The sequence below is a fragment of the Zosterops lateralis genome, assembly GCF_965231275.1.
Source record: "Zosterops lateralis genome assembly, chromosome: 12".
In the NCBI taxonomy this organism is placed as follows: domain Eukaryota; kingdom Metazoa; phylum Chordata; class Aves; order Passeriformes; family Zosteropidae; genus Zosterops; species Zosterops lateralis.
The window spans coordinates 15,144,825-15,168,559 of NC_139772.1; the positions used below are offsets into that span (position 1 = coordinate 15,144,825).

The 23,735-nt window shown below is 42.0% G+C and overlaps 1 protein-coding gene across 6 annotated transcripts in view; it reads left to right on the forward strand.

Moving 5' to 3' along the window:
- Positions 1 to 23,735, forward strand: part of ZNF536 (zinc finger protein 536) — a gene marked incomplete at its 3' end in the record, with an annotated part of 339,887 nt that overhangs the window by 219,912 nt on the left and 96,240 nt on the right. For 5 of the 6 annotated variants that reach the window (XM_083870374.1, XM_083870373.1, XM_083870372.1 and 2 more), the window contains exon 8: positions 3,773 to 5,353. In XM_083870374.1, the coding sequence (XP_083726500.1) occupies positions 3,773 to 5,353 (1,581 nt within the window). Of the gene's footprint in view, positions 1 to 3,772; positions 5,354 to 9,885; positions 12,006 to 23,735 lie in introns of those variants that run through there. The other variant, XM_083870377.1, reaches the window with a different exon arrangement.

Here is a 23,735-nt window from a genome sequence, read left to right on the forward strand (position 1 = left end):
AGAGATTTAGCAAATTCAGGGTGGCCATTGACTTTGTGAACAATGAAAAACGACTCTTGGATATTAAATGCAGAGAATTATTTTGAAAAAGTCATGTTCCCTCACTCCTACATGGCAACGTTAATTTATGTGAACTGATATTAAGTGTTAAATAACTCATCCAGACACTGCTCTTGGCAATAATACCAGGGTAGTCATCACACAAGGATGAATTCTCTGAAACCTTTCCTCAAAGTACAAGACACAAACAGGTTGTCTTCTAACAAGAATCATAGCCTACCTCCCTTGTCCCCTGCAGTGTTCTTTGGACATGTGCTACTGCATTCGCTGATAGAATCCTGAAAATTAGTGATCCTTTGGGTTTTCCACTGAAACTGGCTTGGTTTGAGGTTAGACTGGGATTTTTCCTACAGCAGCTTATAATTCTGTTTTGTCATTTGTACAGGGTCTTGCACAGGGTGTAGCTGGTTATTAATTTGAATGGATGAAGTAGCATCTAAATAACTGCACAATTACTGAATTTAGGAAATACTGACAGACTAAATTAAAAAGATTCAAAGATGATTGACTCCATCCTACTCCCTTCTCCCAGTGCCTGCCCTTGAAATAGCAGCAGTTAAGACTGCTTTGAAGTAAACTAGCCACTGCCAGTATTTGGATCTGGAAGAGAACAGTGAGGTTTTGAATAGCTCCCTTTGAACAATGCTGTTTGGCCAGTCCTGTATTGCAAAGGTGGCACACTGTGTTGCTACATGTTGAGTTCAATTTCAGACCTTCAGCTTTAGATCTCATTTCTAGCCATGTGAGGGCTAGGAGTACCACAGAGGCAACACACCAAGACTGGAAGGGATTTGAACTTTTTATCACACTGTCTCAGTCAGTGTCTTCTCTCAGTCCAATGCTCATGGCGTTGGTGGTGAGCTGTGTGCAGATCTTCTCTGCTGAAAGAAGCTCACTCTGTGGAGAGGCCTTAGAGCAGAAAATGGAATGACTTCAAGGCTTAGCAATTCACAATAAGAGTATGTTGTGCCCAGGGCTTTAAACTGAAGGTACTTTTAGAAGTACAAAATAGAACTAGCATTTTCTCTAGTTAGCATTTTTAAACTTACTTGTAACCATTTTTACATATGTATACTGCTTTGAGCACTTTCTGCATGTTTTTAGCAACATCAGTACAGACATTATTACAAATTTCTCCTTCTCCCTGCAATGGTTCTCCAGCAGTTGATGTAGTACCTGCAATGCTGGGACACTTTTTGATGGTGCCACTTGATGTGCAATGCAAACACACTGAACTATTGTTAGAATAAAAGGAACTGCTCAATATAATTGTGTTAAAGATTTCCGTAAGGCATAGGGGATGCTGAGGAAGAGCTTGTCAATTAACAGGAGTGAAAATTCAAAAGTGAGAACAATTAACCCTGTAGAGTCTGGCACATGTTTTTCACCAGCCTCATGTCTTAGGTAACACCTGAACTATTTAAGTTGTGCCAGAAGTCACTAGTGACTGACAGTAACTGGTTGGACAAACTGGAAGCAGCTCCAAGAATACTGCAGTGTGTGGATGCTGTAAACCCAGAATTACTGTGTGTCCCTGTTCTGATTGGCAGCGCAGCTGTCAGAGTTTGCATACTCTCAAACAGCCCTGCAGAAATGCAAATAGAGAGCCAGTGTCATCTGTCCTCTTGTCCCTGCTCTCAGAGGCCAGTGATGGGTGTGTGTATGCTCAGGTGCCCCTCTGGAACCAGGGAAGCCCAGACAGGAGTGTTCTGTCTCAGGTTCGTGGTTCAGTAGGAACTGTTTTTGCACAACTCCACTAAACACAGCCCCTGCTCCTCGTCAGTGAAGCGCCAGAGCTTAATTAGGTGATTGGGAAAGACTCAGAAGTTTCATTGAAATGTTTAAATCTGATTTCTTCTGTTAAGCTGTGTGGACCGAGGCCTAAAGCATGAACCATGCTAATTACTACCTCTCCTTCTGCTGAGCACCTCTTGTTTGAGGTTCTGTGCTCTTCTCCTGTAAAAAGGTCGATTGATGCGGTTTGATATAAAGCTCTCATGTCTCACCGTTTAGCTTTAGGATTCCCTCATGGATTTAGAATTTCCCCTGCTTGTGAGGTGCTCCAGCCCTGGCTGGGCTGCAGCACATGTCCAGCCCCTGTTCCTGTCAGAGAGCTCTGCTGCAGCACTCCATGGCCATGGGAGTGTTCTGGGCTCACCCCTCATTAGTAAATTTCTGCCATCATTGAGAGCAGCAGCTTCCCAAGTGTTTACCAGCCCTCCAATTGAGCCTCTAGCTGAAATAACAGAAGTCTGAAAGCTTTCAATTTTGTTTTTAGCAGATTTTGAGGTTATTTGAAAGCGGATAACTTTCCAGCTGGTTTGATGAACTACATAATATTATACAGTATTTTTAATGTGGAGAAGTTTTCAAAACAAATGTTTCCATTATACCATTTGGAGAGGCTTGCCTTTGCCTTTTGTATCACTTAGGAAAAAAACAAAAAAACAAACTACCTAGAGAAGAGAGTTTCTTCTTCTTGCAGAGCTCCCTCATAGAAACAATTGCCAGTATTGACAGCTTGCAGGTCTTTCAGATTTTGGTCTCTTTTAGTGAGAATTTCCACACTTTTTCTTTTAAAAGAAATTCTGCCTTGTTAACAATGCTCTGCAAAAATCTAGATATACCTTTGCTTAGATGTACTTTCTTTTTTGGATATGTCTTTATGACTATATGTGAATATTTATTATATATGCAAAATCTTCTGCCTCTTTGAAAGTATAGGAAGAACAATAAAAGTTTAGTGTGGCTTCAAATATTTATTTAATTAATGGAAATAATCTTATGTGTTTTAAAACTCTATTCAAGCCAAACCTAGAAAAGTGCTTATGGTAGGTAAATTACACATTTTACTACTCGAGCCTTGGAAATGTCATTAATACAAAATTAAAGGACTGCAAAAAACAGTAGAAAATACTAATTTCAAATACAGAAACTAAATATATTTTGTACTTTTTATTACTCGATTTCTTTTTTACAGACTACTTTTTATTTTAACTATATGTTCTTATATGCTGCAATCATAATGTAGTGTAATGATATTAATATTTTATAGAATCTGTATTTATAGTTCTTTATTTAGAAACAATGCAGTAGGTCTGCAGATCTTTGAATCCTTCTGGAATGGTGCCCTCCAAATAATGATAAATTACTTGTGCAGTATGCCATTTGCTAATTATATCCATGATTTACTGCAGAGCAAGACTTAAATCATTCATTTCAGTCTTGCGTAACAGTGCCATAAAATTTTTAGGTTTAAAAATGGTTTCCATGTGTATAATTTAAACAAATTTTAGAGCAATTGTATACACAAAATATTGCAACCATCCATTTGTTACATTCTTTGTCTCCCTTTTTTTTAAACTTGTACTTTTAATGATTACTGTGGTTGAAATTGTTATGCTTCATTTTCATAATCATAGCTTTTAATTCTACAACAGTTTTCTACATGTTAGATTAAGGAAAGGATGGCTAATTGTGTGTAGATACCATGTCATTCCTGAATAGCCCCACATTCTGGAAACCCATTTTAGAAATACTCAGTTTATGAATTAGTCTTCGATTAAAGGTATTTCTTTCTAAAAAATGAATTATTAGTACAAGATCTTCTTGTTTTTAAGCAGCGGATGCTGATTTTTTAATTTCTCCACTCATCCGTAGACCAAAGTACAGTTAACTCTCTTTATACTCTCCTCTTTGTCCACACCTGTAGGTGAGAAGCCTTACAAGTGTCCACATTGTGACTATGCTGGTACTCAGTCTGCATCCCTCAAATACCACTTGGAACGACACCATCGGGAGCGACAGAATGGGGCAGGACCACTCTCTGGGCAGAGTGCAAGTCAGGAACACAAGGATGAGACACCCAGTAAAAGTTCTGTGTTTATTAGACCAGACATATTAAGAGGAGCCTTCAAGGGACTTCCCAGTATCGACTTCCGAAGTGGCATGGTCTCACAGCAGTGGACGTCAGGAATGCTGTCTTCTGGAGATCAGCAAGGACAAGCAGCTGGCATGTCATCTGAAGGATCTTCAGAAAATATGAAGGGTTCAGACATATCTTCCAAAGGAACACACTTCTCTGAACTTGGCCGTGCTTACCAGAGCATGGTCGGGAATGGTGTGAACTTTCAAGGCTCTTTGCAGGCTTTCATGGACAGCTTTGTCCTAAGTTCTTTGAAGAAAGAAAAAGAAATGAAGGATAAAGCTCTCTCAGATCCACTTTCAGCAAAAGCTCTGGGCTCAGATGGTGGTGAGGAGAAGATAAATAGCAAGTCCTCACAGCGGAAAACAGAAAAGTCGCAATACGAACCTCTGGACTTGTCGGTAAGGCCCGATGCAGCCTCCCTGCCAGGCTCCTCTGTCACTGTACAAGACAATATTGCTTGGCATGGCTGCTTATTTTGTTCCTTTACAACTTCATCCATGGAGCTAATGGCTCTGCACCTCCAAGCCAATCACTTGGGCAAGGCTAAACGTAAAGACAACATCATAGGCAACAACAAAGAGCAGTCTAGAGAAGTTTCAGCCTCGGTGAACAAAGTGAGCTTGCTCCCCTCCTCTGTGCAGTCCAGCAAGGAGGCAGGAGTTTCCAACATGCTGAGCCAGCTGGACTCAGCTTCTGAGAAAATGACCCAAGGACAAAATAAAGAGACCCTGGGAGAGCAAAAGAGCTCTGCCTGGCCCAGCCACATGGAATCCACTTTTTGTAATTTTACAACAGACTTCTATAAGCAGTTCGGCGTTTATCCTAGTGTTATTGGCACAGGAACACAAAATTCTTGCACCAGTAATGAATCTGAAATAAAAACACAATCCGAAGATGACCCAAATATTCTGCTCTCTGACTCTGTAAATAAAAGTGCTATTGATGACCTTTCTGACATAGCTTCATCTGAGGATATGGAATCTTCCAAGGAAGAAAACATTGAAGATGAGGACATTGACACAGACCCAGATATTATGAATAAGCAGTTGTCTGCCCTAAATAAAGAAAGCAGTGAAGGAGGTGACAATATACAAAGTGCAGTCACCTCACAACCCACACAAGGGCTCGTATCACCATTGCCACAAGCTTCAGAAAAGCAGTGGCACAGTCAGAATCTTCTCTCCTCACACGAAACTGCACAAGAAGTGATGAAACCAGAACAAGTTCAGGGTCCGCAGGTCCTGGAGAAGCAGATGAACATGTTGTCAGTCCTAAGAGCTTACAGCTCTGATGGCTTAGCAGCCTTTAATGGACTTGCAAGTAGCACAGCAACTAGTGGATGTATCAAGAGACCTGACTTGTGTGGTAAGTTTTAGACCTTCTTTTAGACCATTTCAGAAAACACTTGTGCAGAATCATGAAGCTGCTCTTTAAATATACTTAGTCATGTTTGTTAGTAATACATTTTTTTAAATGTTAAACCCTGTGGGCCAAATTCTTGTCCTATATGTGGTCTACTCCATTGAAATCAGCAGTGCTGCATGCATACTTAAACAGGATTTTAGAAAGAACTTGCTTTTTAAACTAGAGTAGCAGCAATATAGACTATCTGTGCTAGTGGCATCGGAAGGGGATCCTTACTGCTTTAGTATACTCAAAGGAGGAAAAAGTTTTAAAAAAATTTACATGGTAACTTGCAAACTTTTCAGTATTTTAATATAGAAACCCAAGAAAAACACTGGATGCTTTGCCAAGCGAACCTTGTTTTCTGTCTTTTTTTCTTTTTCTTCCCCCCTTACTTTCTTTGGATTGGGGTATGATCAGTTACCACAATGTCAATGAAATCAAAGGCCAAGTGCATGGAATATGTCTACCTGTGTTGAATAGATTTTTTCTTTCATTTTCTTTCCCTCTTTTTTTTTTTTTTTTCTTTTAAATTATAATTTTCTGGTTTGGTTCAATGGCACACATGCAGTACTTGCCCTTGACCATTTTCACTATTCTAACTAGCAGTTGTGTAAATTGTGATTTGCCTGATTAAGAATATGCCTCCAGGTAATTAAAATAACAACACAACAAACAAAACCACCTTTTACCCTTTCTAGCCTCTGATTTGCAGTTTTATTTCCTGATATCACACACTTCACATTTGCAAGAATTAAAGTTAAATCTATATGGAACAAATGAGACTGAGAATTTTTTTTTTATTATTTAGCTCCTTTTTTCTCAGCATAGTGTTTGTTTGAAATATTTTAGAGTGTAAATCCTTTGAAAAACACTATCACTTTAAAAAGCAGAGTCAGCAAAGGACACAAAAACTTCAGTAATGTTCATTTCACTTAACCTTCAAACTAATCAGAAAACTCATTGTCAGAGCTGAACATGCATAAAAAAATGTATTCAAGTTAAAAAAAAAAAAAAAAAAAAAAAAAAGAAAGAAAGGAAAAAGAAAAAGAAAATAAAATGTTATCAACAGTTTTAAAGCCTGACAATTTAAAATGAAACCCTCAATCTGCAAGCACTTAAGAGTGATTCCCCTGGTTAACCCAAGGTTAGTGGGAGCTTTGTCTGACTTTACTGGCAGAGTGCAGATGCTCAAAGCCATAAACTCCTCTCCAGGCCCCTCTCGATTTTTCATGTGTATTAGTTGATCTGATAAAAAAAGTCTGATATCTACACACAAAGTTTATCTCACTTGTATCCTTAGAGCATTGTGACTTCACAATATTGTCATAATCTGCCAATATCTGTCATTTAACCAATATCTGCCTGAGTATCCATGTGGCCTTACTTGTAAACTTCTGAGTCTTAGTGCACTAAGAACCAGCTTAGGTAGTTGGAAATATTTCTAGATTCTTCAAAATCAGCATTTACATTATTGAAAAGAGTTAATAGTTGATTTCATTTATAGCAGGCAAAATCCTACTTGGATTTTTTTTTTCATTTGTGGAATAAAATCAATTAACAAAAAAGAAAAAAACAATACAGCAGAGAAATTACTGTCTAAACAAAGATGTTTTAAAAAACATTGGAAAACTGAGATTAGTTGCTTTGTGCAAAATATCTTTTATACTTTTTCACAGGCATAAGATTTTTAAAACAACAACAGAAAAAACCCTCTAATATTATTATTGAAATGAGGTCATGTTGCTTCCATTAGTTTTTTGTTTCATCTTCCAATCAATTCAACAGACATTTTATGATAGCTAGAGTTTATATGATTTTAAAGACCATATCCCTTTCACAAGCTCTGCCCAGTGATAATGGATTTGACTTGAAGTATGAAGGAAGAAAAGAAACAACAGAAGCTTCTCTGTTCTACTTTTTAAGCCATTTTTTAATCGAAAATGCAGTGGGAGTCCTTCTGACTCCCCCCTCCAAAAATAGCTTTTTAAAATTATTTTCTGTCATTCTATTGGTGTTTGTAGAACATTAAGTATAAAGGTTGATTATTTAAATACATTATTTCACTTTTCTCAATATCTCACAGAAAAGTGGATGACTATGAGCAAGCCCCATGTCAGTAGCTCTTTTTTTTTGTTTGTTTGATTGACTTGGACACCACCCACTTGAAAGTGGTGCTTTTGGGGGAGCTTTCATTTTCTCAGTGACATTTTATACTGTGAAATCACACTCCATCTGTGCATGTTAGTGTGGGGAATCCCACCTGATGTTTCTGCATTTGCACATTAGCAACCAGGAGCACCCTGTTCATTTATTAGTCCTCCTTCCTTTCCTCCTGCACGAAGCCCATGACCAAAGTCATGGTTCCCTTTGTCTCTCCTACTTCCTGGGAGATCAGAAAACTTGAGACACACCTGCAGCATCTGATTTCAGGGCATGATTCTCATGTTCCTTTTGTGTTTGGGGAAAGTCCATGCATTTGTGTTTCTTTTTACAGCCAGTGATGTGTGTGTTGTTGACATCTCAGGAGAAAACATTGATGCATTTGATAACAGTCCTTGCACACTCAGAGAGCAAGGCATAGTGCTCTTTCTGTAGTCGGAATACAGAGGAAATAAAATTGAAATAAAATATTTCAGCTTCAGTAAGCTGAGATTGCATCTTTGGCTGGCCACGCTAATTGAGTTGAATTTCTGGCTGCCTAAAAACAAGCTGGGGTATTCAGCAATCCATGTGGATCATTTTGAGATGGCAGATTTTACCCTAAGATAGTAGGTCAGTTTTTAAGCAAAAATCTTGGCACAAGAAAAGTTTTGTTTCTAGAGGAGAATGCCACCAACTCACATTGTTGTTTCAGAAAGTCACTGCATATGTGGAAGCAGTCCTCAGTTTCCCTGTAATGGAGAATGAGAGAGATTGATGATGTACACATAATTCATTTATGCTCCTATCATGCTTCAGGCTGCAGGGATGAAAGGCACAATTAGGAAAGAACCATAATTACTGCATAATAAAGAAATTTTCATGTCAAAATGCTACTGAGAAAAAATCACGAATTTTTGTAATATTTCTCCTTATGCAGTAGAATGAACAGAAAGAAAAAAAATGATCATTGATAATTTTAGAGTTACCCCTGAACTATACTTGGTTTTAGAGTCTCAGGTGGTTCTGCCTAGGAGTGGATTTTGTTTATCTTTGCTGGCACTCAGTTCCTAAGAAGATGACAGGCCTTTCCTTGCTGCTTGGCAGCAAGTAGTCCAACAGGGAGGGGAGACCCAAGATGATGGCTCCATGGCTTGGTAGCTGTCTTGAGCATCTGTGTACTCTGCCTTCACATTGATTTGACAAGTTAAGCTTGGAGGTTCTACATCTATTTTGTATTTAAGTTTTGAAAGATCTGTTTGCCTTTCCATTTATGCTCTTCTCTTTTTCTGCTTGTCTTCCCATATACATGTAGTTGTATCACAACAATGTTCTACCTTTTGTTCCAACGCATTAATTTGCTTGTGATTTTTTCACAAGACCCTTTATGACAAGACCCTATCCCTTCTCTCTCTCCTCCCCTTTAAATTTCTCTGCTTTGTGACCAAGATGGTAAAATTTCTCGACTTACATTTGCTGCTTGGGAAGCACTTAGACTTTCAAAGGAGAGCTGATGGGCTACAGAGCTACTGGCCAGAGATAGTCCTGGGCGTTAGCTGGGTGCTTAATGGGTTAGTGCTGTTGAATCCACACTTAATGATGTCCAAAAGTATTAGTTCCATGTTGTCTCTAAATCTAATTTGCTTCCATTCATGCTTGCTTTCCTCTGCAATTAGTGCTGTTTTCTCCTGCACAGGCTCCACCCCATTATCACTCCTTTCACTGTATGAAAACAGGGCAGGGCACCTCTGATGCATGGGAGCAGCTATGGAGTTCTGATCCTGCAAAGGGCTGAGCACTTTCAGTTTCCTTTGCAACAGAAAGCTTTCAGCATTGCACAGAATTATTTAAATGTTCAGCATTGTAACTTTATGAAATACTTTCCAAATGTGGAACTGCAGCGCAGACAAGAGGGCTGGGCAAGGGGAAGATCAATTGTGGCTGATTATTACAGCTTTACTGTCACATAATTATAGTGCTCTACCCCAATGTTTAAATAGTGAATTTAGATATTGTAAATTGCCTATTGCCACAGGTGTCAAAACCAAAAAGATCATAATGCTAACCCCGCCAGAACTACCACCAACACATGAAACACAGAAAAAGAGTTTTAATTATTTGTGATGGCTTCACCTGAATCCTTATTACAGATCTTTTAAATTACAAAATCCATATTAAGAAGCAAAAGGCCTGATATATCCAAGCTCTAGGACAGCTCTGAGGCAATGGAAGGTCATCCTACTGCAGCAAATTGTCGGACTGCCCATTTAAAGTATCATGTAACACACTTAAGGAATGCTTTGTCCTGATCTGCAGTTGGAGGAGTAACCAGAATATTCTTTTCCTTCAAGGCAGAATGAAATGATATGGAAGTTTTACAGCAGACTTTTCTTTACCCCACTCTCGTGCTTTTGAAGAGGTTTCTTAGTTTCAGTTAGGAGGTCCAAGGCCAGCTTTTAGAGCACGAACTGTTCCTCTGAACGGGAGATCAGCACCTCGGCCCCCGCCTGGGTTTCAGACACACTTCTGGATGTCACACTGCCATTTGCATGGCAATATCAAACCAAACTCATATGGCTTGCTTCCTTTTTTTAATTAACTGGGAATGCCAGTGATCCAGTGAAGTTTGTGTTGCTGGATAAAAGGGCCGGTCTGTGAATAGCATTGTATTTGCCAAATGGTTCGCTAGTCATTTCAGTACAAACAAATGGATGGTGTCTGTAAGTCTGCAAACACTGTTGACATTTAGCCTTGTTTATGTTACTTTCCTTTTGCTGCATATTTTTGGCTAGAAGAGATACTGTCTGAATCAACATTGACTTCCTAAGCAGAAGCTAAGGGCCCAGTCTTGCATCCCTCATTCTCGATGAGTAGCACTACTTACATGACTAAGGATTGCAGAATCAGGTCCTACGTTTATTTGACTTTAAATCTCATTGCTATTTTCATGTAATTTAATTTGATTGCATTTTATTGTATCAGAAATCGTTCAAGTGATAAGTTTGGTATCACCGTTTTGTTTACTGTTGAAAACTTTTAGTTCTTACCATTCTCCATACTGTGGTGCAACATTCCCATTCCATTTATGCTTCTGGAAATTAACCCCTAAAATATCTGATACAGCTAAGTGCTGAGTACCTCCTATTCCCAGAGAGACTGGAGGCATTCAGTCCCTCCCAGCACAACATCTGAAAGGGGGATTGTGTTTGCAAAAGGAGGCCTTGGTATGTGCCTTGATTTCAGACATCAGTGGCCAGCCGCACCAAGGCAAATCCCTAGCACAGAAAGGCTTTTCTTTTCTTTGCAGAGACAAAATAATGATGTAAGCTTAGAGCTGTATGATTTTTGCTCTAAGTTTCATCTCCCAAACAATATATTCTTATTGTTTTTGTCATATCCAGGTCAAATTTAAATTATAATTTAGGATTAGGCAGAGGCATAGAGATGTTTCCAGGTCTTTCCAAAGTGAGACAATGCTCAGGTTTGTGTTTTGGTTCAGGAATATACATTCTTGTGTCTGAGGTATAGTATTTCCTATAACTACTCATAAACATGAGCAATTTAGACATTCTTGTAAGTCAAAACTAAGTGTACAATTAATACCTATTATGAGGCCAATTTTAAACAATTAATTTGACAGCAATTATAATTTTATGTTACAGGCTTTCAGGAATAAATAACCAAATTCATCTTTGTAATCTAAGGAACTTAGGATATCTTTATGCAGAGATGATCTTGTTATGCACAGTATTGCATATCTGGAATTTCTGAGATTTGCTCCCACCTATCTAGATGCCTGTAGTGCCAGGGATAAATAATTACCTGAGGCTTATTAATTGTTTCAGCAAAGAAAAAAATATATACCTTAAGTGTAAGCATTAATATATGTATACACAATACATCCACAATATATAACAAACCATCATAATAGTACAAAAATAGAGGTCCTGAATATGTTCTGTTATTTATGTGTTTGGCAAGCTTAGGGAATGGACTTTAGTATGAGTGAAAATTCTCTTAACATTTTTAAGGTTATTTATTGTCATTTCTATTTGAGTTTTTAATGGTCCTGTATTTTGTAATGCTTTAGCAGGAAAAAATACTGTAGTTATCTTTTTTCATATTCTTTAAGCAATATTTCTAGCTTAATATATTGTGCCAGGTTTTCCAATATTAACCAAGAAAGACAGTAAAATTCAATGAACAGCACTCTGACATCCACAATTTAAAACCTGTGATTGAAGTGAAATGTGTAAACTTCTAGTGGGTTATCATGTGCTTTGGAATAGAGTATTGTTGGAAGTAATTAGAAAATATATTAAGGTTTCCTGGTAATGAAGGTATGTAAGTTTTAATAATTGTTGCTTTCTGAATAAGTGTCAAACTATATCTTTAAATGTATATGGAGTTACAAGTTAGGTCACTTCTGAATGGAATGTAAAACAATACTAAAATGCTTCAATAACTTATCTCAGTGTTGCTAATAAAAAAAAAGCTGTTAACCATTAGTGCAGTTTTGAGTCATTTTGTTGATTAATTCAAGAAAACTCTCTGAGAAACTGTTATACCTTTTGGTAGACCAAAGACCACTCATACAATACACTGTTCCTTGATGCTTTGAGAGGCAAACTCTGCAAAGCTCCTTGTTGGCCTTGTAAATGATATTTGTTAAAAATCCCATCTTTGAAAGCATTAGAATGGTGCCATGTATGGTTAGGCAGATGTATAAGGGGGGGGATTAGACTTGTGACCTCTGTCACAGAAAATACCTTGGGAATGTGGGACCTGTTTCTCCTCTGTCACTATTAAAATCCAGTAGAAATTTTTGGGGATGCCACTGGGTTGCAAATGAGCTGTGTGGGTGGATGAAGTGTGTAAATATTAGTGCTGGGGTGCTCAGCCAGGGTGAGCCAAGTGGAGAAATACCAGGAGCATACGGGAAGAGTGATCTTTCTTGGGTGATCTCTCCCAGCCTTACTGAAGCCACAGCTCCAACCCTGCAAACAGCCCTGAATGCTCACTTTGGTTTCCCATGGGAAGAATGTAGGATGAGCACCCTGAGAATAGCCTCCTTCCCCAGGCACACGTAGGATCTCCTGAGCTAAAGCAAGTGTAGAACAAGGAGCCAGCCTTGCCAGTGCCAATAGCACCACTCAGGTCCATGGTAAGTGTTTCCTGGATGGGGTCCCTGACAGGTCCAGCGCACCACTGAGTTTTCAGGGGGAGCTGAAGGAAAACATGGCTGGGGCTCCTGGTGTCACGTCTTCATTAATGCTCTCCCTTCTGAATAGCATACTGGTACTTTTTATTTATTCCAGCAAAACACCATGAGTCAGGACCTGACATTTTAGTGTTCTGTGTCATACTGAGAAAAATCTGTGGTTCAGCTGTAGGACAATTATATTATTTTGGAAGGGCTAGAAATAATACAGCATTTGTGAGACAACTGTAACATTTATCCAGACTCAGTGTGAGATTGTTCTTCCTTTTATTTGGAGAGCACTTCCAAAAAAGTATCAACTAGGAGCACAGAAAAAAAAAAAAAAATAGACAAGAAAAAGTGGCAATTAGGAATCCATTCAACCCCCATCGGGTATAATCCCATTTTGTGTAATACCACTGGCTGTTCCATGCCTAAACTTCTATGCAGTGAGCTGTGAATATAGTCCTTATTGTCCTGTGGGCAATATGACTAAGGAAAAAATATCTCAGTAATACAATGGAGCATTTGTCTGAATGGCATAACCTAAGGTCCATAACATCAAATCTAAAGTTGTAATTATACAGCTGCAGTCACACCACTCAAGTGAAGGCTGTGTCAGCACTTGTATTATATAAGGAATCCTGTTTTCAAGGGTTGATGAGTCATATGCAAAAAACATTTATCACTAAACAATTGTTCTGATTGTTCTGAAGCAACCTCTAGGTACGGGCCTTTCCCCAGTAGGACATGGTCACGTCTTCTGCAATATGCCATGGCGTACTTTGTTAATGAGTGTATCTTTTTTGAGCTTGAAAATTACCTAGAAAGTTTGGGGTTTTGGCTGTTTGATTATTGTAAAAAACATAAAGTGGGAAAAAAGTCCAGGGTGGCCAATGTCTTCACTAACAAGGATTGTAACAGGTGAAACTGTATTTCTCAGAAATTATAAAATTTGGGGGCTTTTTTTCCCAGTTTGCCATCCCTGAGTTTGCTTTAAGTTCTTGGATCTGAACACTTCCTTAGAAGACCTGGTCAGAATTTTGGTTTCTGAGCTCTCCTGAAATTGAGCCTCTCAGTAACTATAACAGTAATAACAATAACTATTATTGCCTCTTGAAGTAGCCGCACATTTTTTGGCGAGGAGCAGACAGGAAAGAGGTTTATTTACAGCAGCACCACAGAGGTGAACCAGGAGCACTCTGCACCCCTCCCATCCAAATGTAAAAGGATTACACTTAGGATTGAGACCAAATCCTGGAAAACCGCAGCAATTTCCCAACTACATGAAATTTCTAGATAGGTATACTGGGTGTGAGTGATTTCAGCTGAGAGAGGCTCCTGCTCAGAGCACCATTTACAAACAGGTGTCCCTGGAGCCAGCCCCATGTCAGGCATTTGCACCCAGGCTGCCTTGCCTGCCCCATTGTCCGTGGAGCCAGACCAAGGCCAGCCAGTCCCTTTAAGCCGATCTCCTCTGATCCGGGGCGTCTGCAGAGCCCTTCCCTGCATAGAACAGCCATTGTTCCACTGCAGAGCAACAGTGGGGTAGAAAATAGCATGCCATGCTGGGGATCAGAGAGGGAATTGTTCCTTAATTATCTCTTACTGAAGGAAAAACCTAAGGCATATCTCGATATGTGGCATGACTCTGTCAGAACACAAGTCTTTTAAAAAAGGTTTGGGGAGGGAAGGAACCAATTCAGAAGCTGGCAATCCTCACTTCTCCTGCAGGCCTACCTGTGATTTGCTCACTGGCCATGGAAAGAAATAAGTTTTCCGCTTTGGATTCTACATTATGAAATGGAAAATAATAGTACTTATCTCCCTGGTAGGAGTGCTGTGAGGATAAATGAATTAATTAATGTGTGTAAAGCACTTTGAAGATGAAGAACATTATATAAGTCCTTGGTGTACAAATGCTTCCTTCTCTGACATAACTACAGTGAGTTATAAAAAATTACTGCTGGAAATAAACACACATTGCAAATAGGGGTTGGGTGTGTACATGGCTGTGGTGCCCCAGTGGTGTGGGTGGGCCTGACTTCCCAAGCAGCCAGAGAGTCCATCACCAAAATCTCACCCCTGCTCAAGGGCTGCTCAGGGCTCCCTGCAGCAGCTTTGACCATAGTGCCTTTTCACCAAATCCATGAATTTTTACCTCAGGCCTCTTTGGGGTGCCAGCTGGGCTGAGCTGGCAGGTTTTGGCCATCAGGCCAGCCCCAGCCCCATGAGCCACCAACCACGGCAGGGGATGGATTGGCTCAGCAGTGTCTGCTGGCTGCTCCCTCCCCAGCCCACTGCTGGGCCTGTGTCAGCAGCTCCTTCTCAGGGCTGAGGTCCTGCCACACTGTCTGCCACAGCTTGTCCCTGCTGTTGAGGGCTGGTGTCCACAGTGCTCAGAAGCTCCTGGTCTGGTGGCTGAATTTGCTCTTGTGTGTTTTTTTATTGAATGTCAGTGATTTCAGTTCGCTACTTGGAAGTTAAAATTTTACCTGCCTGTTATTCAATGTCCCCATGCTGTGTTAGTCCTCCCTCCTTTATTTATTTATTTTTTTTAAATTCAAGCCAGGAGTTGTGTTTGACCCCAGAATTCTCATGTGAATAACAAGGTAAATTAAGAGGATGCAGGGAAGAAAACCCAACACTTCAGCCATATAGAAATGCGATATTTATCAAGAGAGATGTAAGGTTCGTGCATTGAGATAAACAGGTTAAAGATGAAATTCAGAATTTCTTTGGGGCTCTCCTCAATTCACAGCTGCCACATAAATCAATTTGAGAACCTTAGAAAAAGGCCACCTTGGCCCTGATTTTGTCTCTTTTCAATTTTCCCTTTGCACACCTAACCCTGCTCCAGCCTGTGTGCTTGGTTTTCTTTTAAATCCTTTCAGATTATGCTTGTTAACCTGTTGCTGGCTCAGCCTGCCAGTTGGAGAGCAGAGGAGAGCAGTGTGCTGCTCCTGGGGGCAGGAGAGCCCCCACCCCACTCCCACTGCTGGCAGCTGAGGGCTCTGCTCTCCCTGCTGGGAGCTTGAAGAGGGTGACAGCTTTTGCCCAGCAAAGTTTGCTGCCATGCCATGTTCATCCAGATGCCAAACACACCGAGACGCATCACCAGCACAACCAGACGTCCCCAAAGCCTGACCAGCACCAACGAGCACCCAGCAGTGTGGCTGAGCTTTCCCCAGACAGGAGAAGTGTTTAATAATGGGGAGGGCTTGTGGGTGTATTCACTAATCGTTATATAACTGTACATTGGGGTGAAAAAGAAGAAAACAAACCAGAAAAGCTTTCCCAAAGGATAGAGGTGGGAATCCCATTAACATGACGGCTCCCTCTTTAGTTGCCAAAATGATTGACAGCAGGATAAGGTCAGAAGATGAAAACCAAGCCATGGGGGACAGAGCAGGGAGGGGAGGGGGCCAATCAATTGAATAAAAAACTGAGTGTCAGTGCTGGGGAAGGAGAAAACCGGCACTCCCACTAGAAAAATCCTCACCCTCTGCTCCCCTACTGTTTGTTTGGGGAAAATGCTGCAGCTTAATCAGAATTATTTACAAGATAATGGTCCATTGTTTGTAGTAAGACAGATGCTGTCTGTGGGAATTTGGTGGTTTATGCTCTATGCATTACAGTGCCATTGCTGTGTGCAGATGGGATCACAGTGGTATTGTTGTTATCCACTTTTTGGAAATTTGGAGGATCCTTACTGTGAAAGGAGGATCCTTAAAGAGAAAAAAGAAAGAGTTTTCTCAGGCCCAGAGCTGGGATTTCTCTTAAGGTAGAACTGTGTTTGTACGTGTGTGGGAGAAGAAGAGGACAAAGTGGAAGCACTTTGCCTGAGACTTGCAGCATGAGGGGTCCCTGGGCTGATTGTATTTGGTGGTGGCAGACATCAAATCAATGGAGGAGGGATGGGTGGATCCTGTGTGTGTTTCCAAAGGCAAGGAAATACATCCTGGAGGGATATGTCTGTGCTCCCTCCTTTGCTGGCAGAGTCACTTGCTTAGAAGGTGGTGTGAGGTACACACACCTGATTGTGTGGAAGTCAGTCTGGCCTGGTTAGTGATCACCCTCTGGCTGTGAGACTGCAACCATGGTGCTCCCTGCCGTCCTTCCCATGCTGCAAGCTAAACACTGAGCACTTTTGTTCCACCACAAAACTTCACCCTGATGATCTATGGGTGAGGCTGTGGGAAAAGAAAGCTAAATTTTTGCTGGATTCATATTGGAAACAAAAGCCCCAAACTACTAAAGAGAGAAGTCTTTATTTATTTAGATGATCAAATACAAGATTTTACTTTTCTTTCACATTTTCCAGCAGAAAATCTATTTCTATAAGCATCCCCTTCTGGCCCAAGTAGGAAGTTCAGTGTGGACGCCTAGAGGCTGGCAAAGGGGACAGCCCTACGGTGTGCAGGTGGGTGACCTCTGCCATGACCTGCTGCATACAGGAGGAATAGGGAGCTCAGGTGAGGTCCATGGAGACGGCTGCACGTCCATCTCTCCAGCTGTCTGGATCTGTCCCAGCAAGGTGTGGGGGACAGCAGCACCCACAGCCCTTTCCTGTGACCCTGGGATGAGGCACAAAGACCATGCCAACAGAGCTCTGCTCTCAGGAGCAAACCCTGCCTTTGCTGCCTGGCCCATGGAATCTGGGAGATGGGAAGATCCTCCTCAGGTCCCTGCACGTTGGAGCCAGGTGCAGGATGAGGGGGAGGAGGGTGCCTGGGTGGGGATGGGGGTGGGTGTGTGTGTGCCTGAGCTTCCTCTCTCAAAAATCTGCTTTTAGTGTGCAATAGCTCACATATTACCTCGGCAGAGATCCGTGTGCACCAAAGGCAACCAAGAGACGACAAATCACCAGAAGGGCTCCAGAGGGGATTTTGAGCATCCACGTCTGGTATCCCAAGATCCATTAGCTTGCAGGTAAAATGGAAAACTATGACCATCTCTTTTGTATGCGAGATAATTAAGCTGTCTTTCCATCATTGCAAAATACCTGAGTTTCCCTGGAGAAAGCAGAGGGCCTGGGAATGGGGAATGAGACAGGGAAGGGCAAAGAATGGCTCAGGTTTTGGGGTCTGTGCAGATGGAAATGGGTTTCTATCAGCATGTTCCCCTTTGGATGGACTTTTCCTGAAATGGGTGGTGGAAGATGGCAGCTCCTGACTCCTCTCTTCCCTCTGGGCTCAGTGTGCAGCCAGGGATGGAGCTGATAGCATCAGGTTATGAGTGGAAAACACTTTGGCCAAGAAAAGGGATCTCCTCTGACTTTTGTGAAACAGAGTTTTCCAAGAATACCCTTGAAGGGTTAGATTGGCATGGGAGATTGCAATTCCTGAGTGATTGCATTTTTCCTAACTATCTCCAGTGGGATCTGTACAGGGAGCTCTAAGGTGGTTTTTTTTTTTTTTTTTTTTTTTTTTTTTTTTTTTTTTCTCTCCAAGTCAGCATTTATTTGGAGAATCCTAATTTTGTATTTCCTGACATTTAAACTTTTCAGCCTAATGTTCTAATAAGGATTCTGTCTGTCCGTCTAAATAAAGCTTCGTTCTAATGAGGGCACCATCCATCTCCTGAGATGGAGCCGGAACGACTTCCAGCCTCAGTGTAATTTTAGCCAGGCTCCCTTCTCCACCCTCTTCTCCCCACAGACCTTTGTTTGGGGTGAAAATTATCTGTTTTGGGATGAAGTTGTGCAGAATTTCATTTTGGGTCAAGTGAGTGAGCTATTGTGTGAGCCTCTGCTTTCTCTCTGAAAAGGGGGATTTTGCTCACTCCCCGTTGTATGTTCAGTGCCTGCTTATTTGCAATTTCTGTTCATAAGACTGTGGGTTTTCATGCCAACGATTTTCTGTTTGAGTTGTTGGAGTAGGGAGGTTGTGGGAGCATGCCAGTGTCAAAGGTTGTCACTTGAATGATAATTAATAACATTATCAGACTGATTATGTGTTTAGATGTCCAGAATCAGGAGTGAATTGAACTTGTTAAATTTAATTCCTACCTCCAAATGACTGGGATATTGGCGTGCTCACCAGTCTTGCGTTTGCATAAAGGACAAAACTGGGAATTTGAAAGGGCAGTGGCTAATGAGAATTACTGAAATTCTGGGCTTTTGGAGCTCGCAGGGCTTCTCCTACAGCACCATTGCTGTGTGAGCATTTGCTAGGCAGGAGAAGGCACAGAGTGGGTGCACAACAGTGTTTATAGACCCTGCTTTCACTGTGCCAGTTGTTGACTGAAACACCAAGTCATTTGAGATTGGAGATTATGTCTTTTAAGGTCCACAAGAGCCATTTCACATGCGACTGATTACCTCTGTCAGAGGTGGGAGAGGCAGGTCCCACCTCGGTGGGTGGGATCTGAACTCATGCTTTCAGAGGTCAATAACAGGGTTTTTAGACCTCTGTGCTTCTCAGTCTCTTATAGCCAGACCTTTTCTGTTAAAACTGTTTAAAATTGCAAACCACTAATAAAAGGATCATATGTGTTTCCCACTGAACAGGTTCTTTAAGGCTATTATGATAATTAAAAACATATGGTGCCTATGCAAGTCAGAGGGAAACCACAGATGTACAAATTAGGTATTATATAAGGTTTTTCTTTTTTTGCCCTTTCAAAAATGACAAGTCAAAGATGTACAAAGAGATAAAGATGATATTTTTCTGGAGATGGTAGGTGGCATTTTGGATTTTTAATCATGAAATATGTAAACCACCTTTCTTATACATAATCAGAGCAAACTCTTTCTAATAAGCAGGAAGAACAAAACATAGTAGCATTTGACTGCAGTATTTATGGAAGGAATAAGGAAACACTTTGTTTCATACAAGTTATTGGACACCAAGAAACCTTTTGCATTTTTTATGATGTTTCTCTGCACAGACATGGAGGATTATATTTATTAAATATTGAATTATATTGAAATTGGATTGATGCAGCCAAAGAAGGACATTTCTTTGTATTCCATTTTTTCTCCTTTTAAAAAAGGGAAATGTACTCATATTGATTGCAGTACAAGTAGTCATTTGTTTTAATTTAAAAATATAGGATTGATTTTGAGAAGGTGATAAATACTGCTAATAAAAAAAATTCAAAATGGGGATTTATAATGATTCTCTGTTAAGTCAATGGTTTAGAGAGGCTAACTTATAATAAAAGTAGAGACGTGCTGAAATATCCATAGCTAATGGATTATTTGCCATTTGCTAGTGCTGCAAACTTTCCTTGGTTTGCTGGGTCCTGCTACAAAAAGTAAAATTTATATTATCTAATGCTCCTTGCTCCTTTCTTTGTCTTTCTCGTGCTAAAAATGCCAAAGCTGAGGAGCTGCAGGGCCCCTCCCTATGCAGATGTGCACAGGTATTCCAGAGGTGATTCCAGAGGGACCAGAGCTAGATGTGGCTGTATCCATGGGCTCAGGTATTCCCGAGGGACCAGAGGCAGGTGTGGCTGTGTCCATGGGGCTCAGGTATTCCAGAAAGGCAGAGTCAGGTGTTCCTGTGTCCATGGGGCTCAGGTATTCCAGAGGGATGAGCCAGGTGTGGCTGTGTCCATGGGCTCAGGTATTCCAGAGGGACCAGAGGCAGGTGTGGCTGTGTCCATGGGGCTCAGGTATTCCAGAGGGGCAGAGCCAGGTGTGGCTGTGTCCATGGGGCTCAGGTATTCCAGAGGGGCAGAGCCAGGTGTGGCTGTGTCCATGGGGCTCAGGTATTCCAGAGGGACCAGAGCTAGATGTGGCTGTGTCCATGGGCTCAGATATTCCCGAGGGACCAGAGGCAGGTGTGCCTGTGTCCATGGGGCTGGGCTTTGCCGGCCGTGCCCCGCAGGTTCCCCTCAGCCCCGCAGCGCTCCCGCCTTGGGGCAGACGGGACGGGCAGGGCTGGGCAGCACCGGGAGCCTGTGACTCGTTCCTGCAGCCTTGAGCTCTCTGTTCCCGCAGCACCGGCATCTACCTGGCACCCTGCCGTGCCTCCGGGCACAGAGCCCCTCCTCTGCCCCCTGGGGCGGTGTCCCTGCGGGGATGGGACCGCGCGGCTGTCGCGGGGCTCAGAGAGCATCCCACGGGTACAGAGAGCGTCCCACGGGTATGGAGAGCATCCCACGGGCACAGAGAGCATCCCACGGGCACAGAGAGCATCCCACGGGCACGGAGCGCAGCCGGGCCGGGGATGAAGGACGCTCCTTGTGGCTCCCAGGGCATGGCACCCGGAGAGAGCACCGGGTTGCGCTTGTCTCTGTCTCATGAGGTGGTTGCTCTCACCGCCAGCCCCAAGAACGAGCCCCGGGTGTGCCTGGGGACACCCTGCCCGGGCCACTGACACCCCGGGCAGGCAGCCTGCATCCACAGCCGGGATCTCACCCCAGCTGCAGCCCAGCCTGTGCAGACCCCGTGCGCTGTTCACTGATGCTTTGTGCTGTCACTTAGCAAAAAGCAGACTTTTCTTTTTTTTCCATTCTATTTTTCCTCCCAAATAAACTTTTAGAAGAGCAAAACTGCAAATCTGGGGAAACAACAGCAGGAGAAGCCGGATGCTAACGCTTCAGGTTTGCAGGAGTGGTGGCTGAGCAGGCATTTCTCAACAGAGTCTTTTCTTTTCTTGAGTGAGTGATAGCAAACTCAGTGTTATTTCACATGTAGGTATTACCATTTTAACTTTTACTGAGGTAAAATAACACCTTGTCACTCAGTGCAAATACCAATCACAAAATGAATTAATTGTAATAACTGTTGTCAACAGAACAAAAGACTTGTTGCTTTCCTAAGCAGATTTCAGTGCCACTGATAACTATATACAGAGGTTCCCTTTGGGCTTATTCAGTGCATGCAGTCAGAACATAATTTCATCTGTCTTTCTCTGTACTTTGTTGTAAAAGTCTCAGAAACTGAGTTAAAAACCTGTATTTTTTACATATCGCTAAGCATACATTTTTCAATCCTTATGATTTTTTTTCTCACAAAATCCATAAACATTTTTACTAGTTAATTAACACTTCTTTTGTGGCTAATTTATTAAAGAATTAACAAGTTTATAACAGTCTGCAGAATCTGTTGGTTCACCTTATGCTGTGATGGGCAGTTATGTTCAGAGAAAATATGGGCAGCTGTTTTGCTACACAAAATAAATTTTTGCTAATGTTACTTTTTCAGCCAGTCATCCTTATTCAAGATGAACACTGCTTTCCCAATAGATGGGGGAAGTTTCCTTTGAAAAGGGGGGGAGAGAAAAAAAAATTAGTCAAGAAAAGCAGAATTCTTCGTACTTATGCAAACCACAAATTTATTCAAGCAAAGTTTTGGATGGGGGGCGGTGGGGGAAACTAATTAAATAATTTCACAAAGGAGCCTCAGTACAGCAGGAAGCAGTGCCAATATGCTATACTCATTTTACATGGCTATTTAGCTTAATAATCAAAAACACTATGGCATATTCTCTATATTTTACTGCAAATGCTATGTGTTTTCTTAAAGAAACATACATTAATATTGCAGCCCAGGATGGTCAGACATCACTGCCAATGGAACAGACACTCATCAGGAACTGAACCACATAGCAGTTAGAGATCCATTTTGCATCCTTATTTAATAGAATGTATGTTTTAGATTGTTTCCCCCCTCTTCCCTTTCAAAACATACCAACAGGCTTCAGTGCTCCCTGCCCTCCTCAGGAGCAGGATCACAAACTAATATAAAATACATGGAAAGCAATTATCCCCATATCTTCCCCCACAAATAGGCTGGAAATCAGGAAAATGCCCCTGTTTGGGTAAGGCTGCCTGGCATGAAGGGTAGGGAGTACCAGTGGAGCCACTGGGCATTGTTAGCCAGGCACTGGGTCCAGCTGCTCTCGCTTGGTTAAACAGGGTGCAGCTCTCTGCTGCAGCAGAGCAAGAAGCATTCTGGAACCACAGTGAGACCTTGCTGAAATCTTTTCCTTTCCAAACATGGTTGGGGTGGAGGGCCAGGAGCCTCGTGCAGTCCCTGTCTGGGCTTTGCAGTGGATAATGTCAGTGCCATGCAGCCTCAATGCGGCGGATTTCAGATGTTTCCCCTCCAACCCTCTGCTGCCAACAGCATTTGGTTTGTCTTTCTTGCTGGCAAATACTGCGTCTTCAGCCACCAGTCGGACAAATGTTCCTGCTTCTACAGGGAACTTGCTTTTATGTGTGGGCAGCTTGGCTCTGCAGCTGCAATAGAGCATCTGTCTTCCTCACCCGGGCTCGTGGTGCCGGGGAGGACCCGCTTGCTCACCGCTCTGCGGGGCTGACACATGACTCAGTGTGAGCTACAGCACGTTTGTTCTCACAGTCTTCTCTCCTTTTCACTGTTTAATGTAAACAGTTTGGAGTGTGCCTGAGTGATTTTTGTCTCGTGTACTTCCCATGGCAGATGGGACATCCATGATGATTGTGCTGGAGCGTGAGTGGCTCTGTCTCAGTGGCTTTGGGCCAAGGCTGTGGATGATCTTGTGTGGGTGCACAGGGATGTAGGAAGGCTGTGCAAGAAACTCTTCCTGCAGTTCAGGTGTTTATCAGAGAGAAGTGGCTGTGGGAGGCAGCTCCTACTTGGGCCTGTGGCTTTTGTGTTGTTGTGATTTTTGGGGCACCCAGCCACCACTGCCTGGGTTCTGCTGCACCTCTGCTACCACTTGTGGTTGCAGCTTACCTGCAGATGTAAGGTTTTGGACAGAGGTAGCAACATGAAAAATGTTGACCAGCATCTTCTGTGTGTTCCAATGCTGTGTGGGAGGGGATAGCAGCTCTGCTTGAGATGCAGCAGCCATCCTTGTATGTACTCATGGAGTGTTTTCAGAAAAAAACAGTGTTAAATGTCCCAGGTCATGCTGGACATGGGCAGCACAAATAGGAAAGAAAGACATGTCCACTTCCCCATGCCAAGCCTGGAAGTGTGTGCTGTGTGAGAAAGCAGGGAGAGAGCATTCAGTGCTCCTTATCCTCCTGTCTGCTGCCCCCCCCTCACCCATTTATATCCCA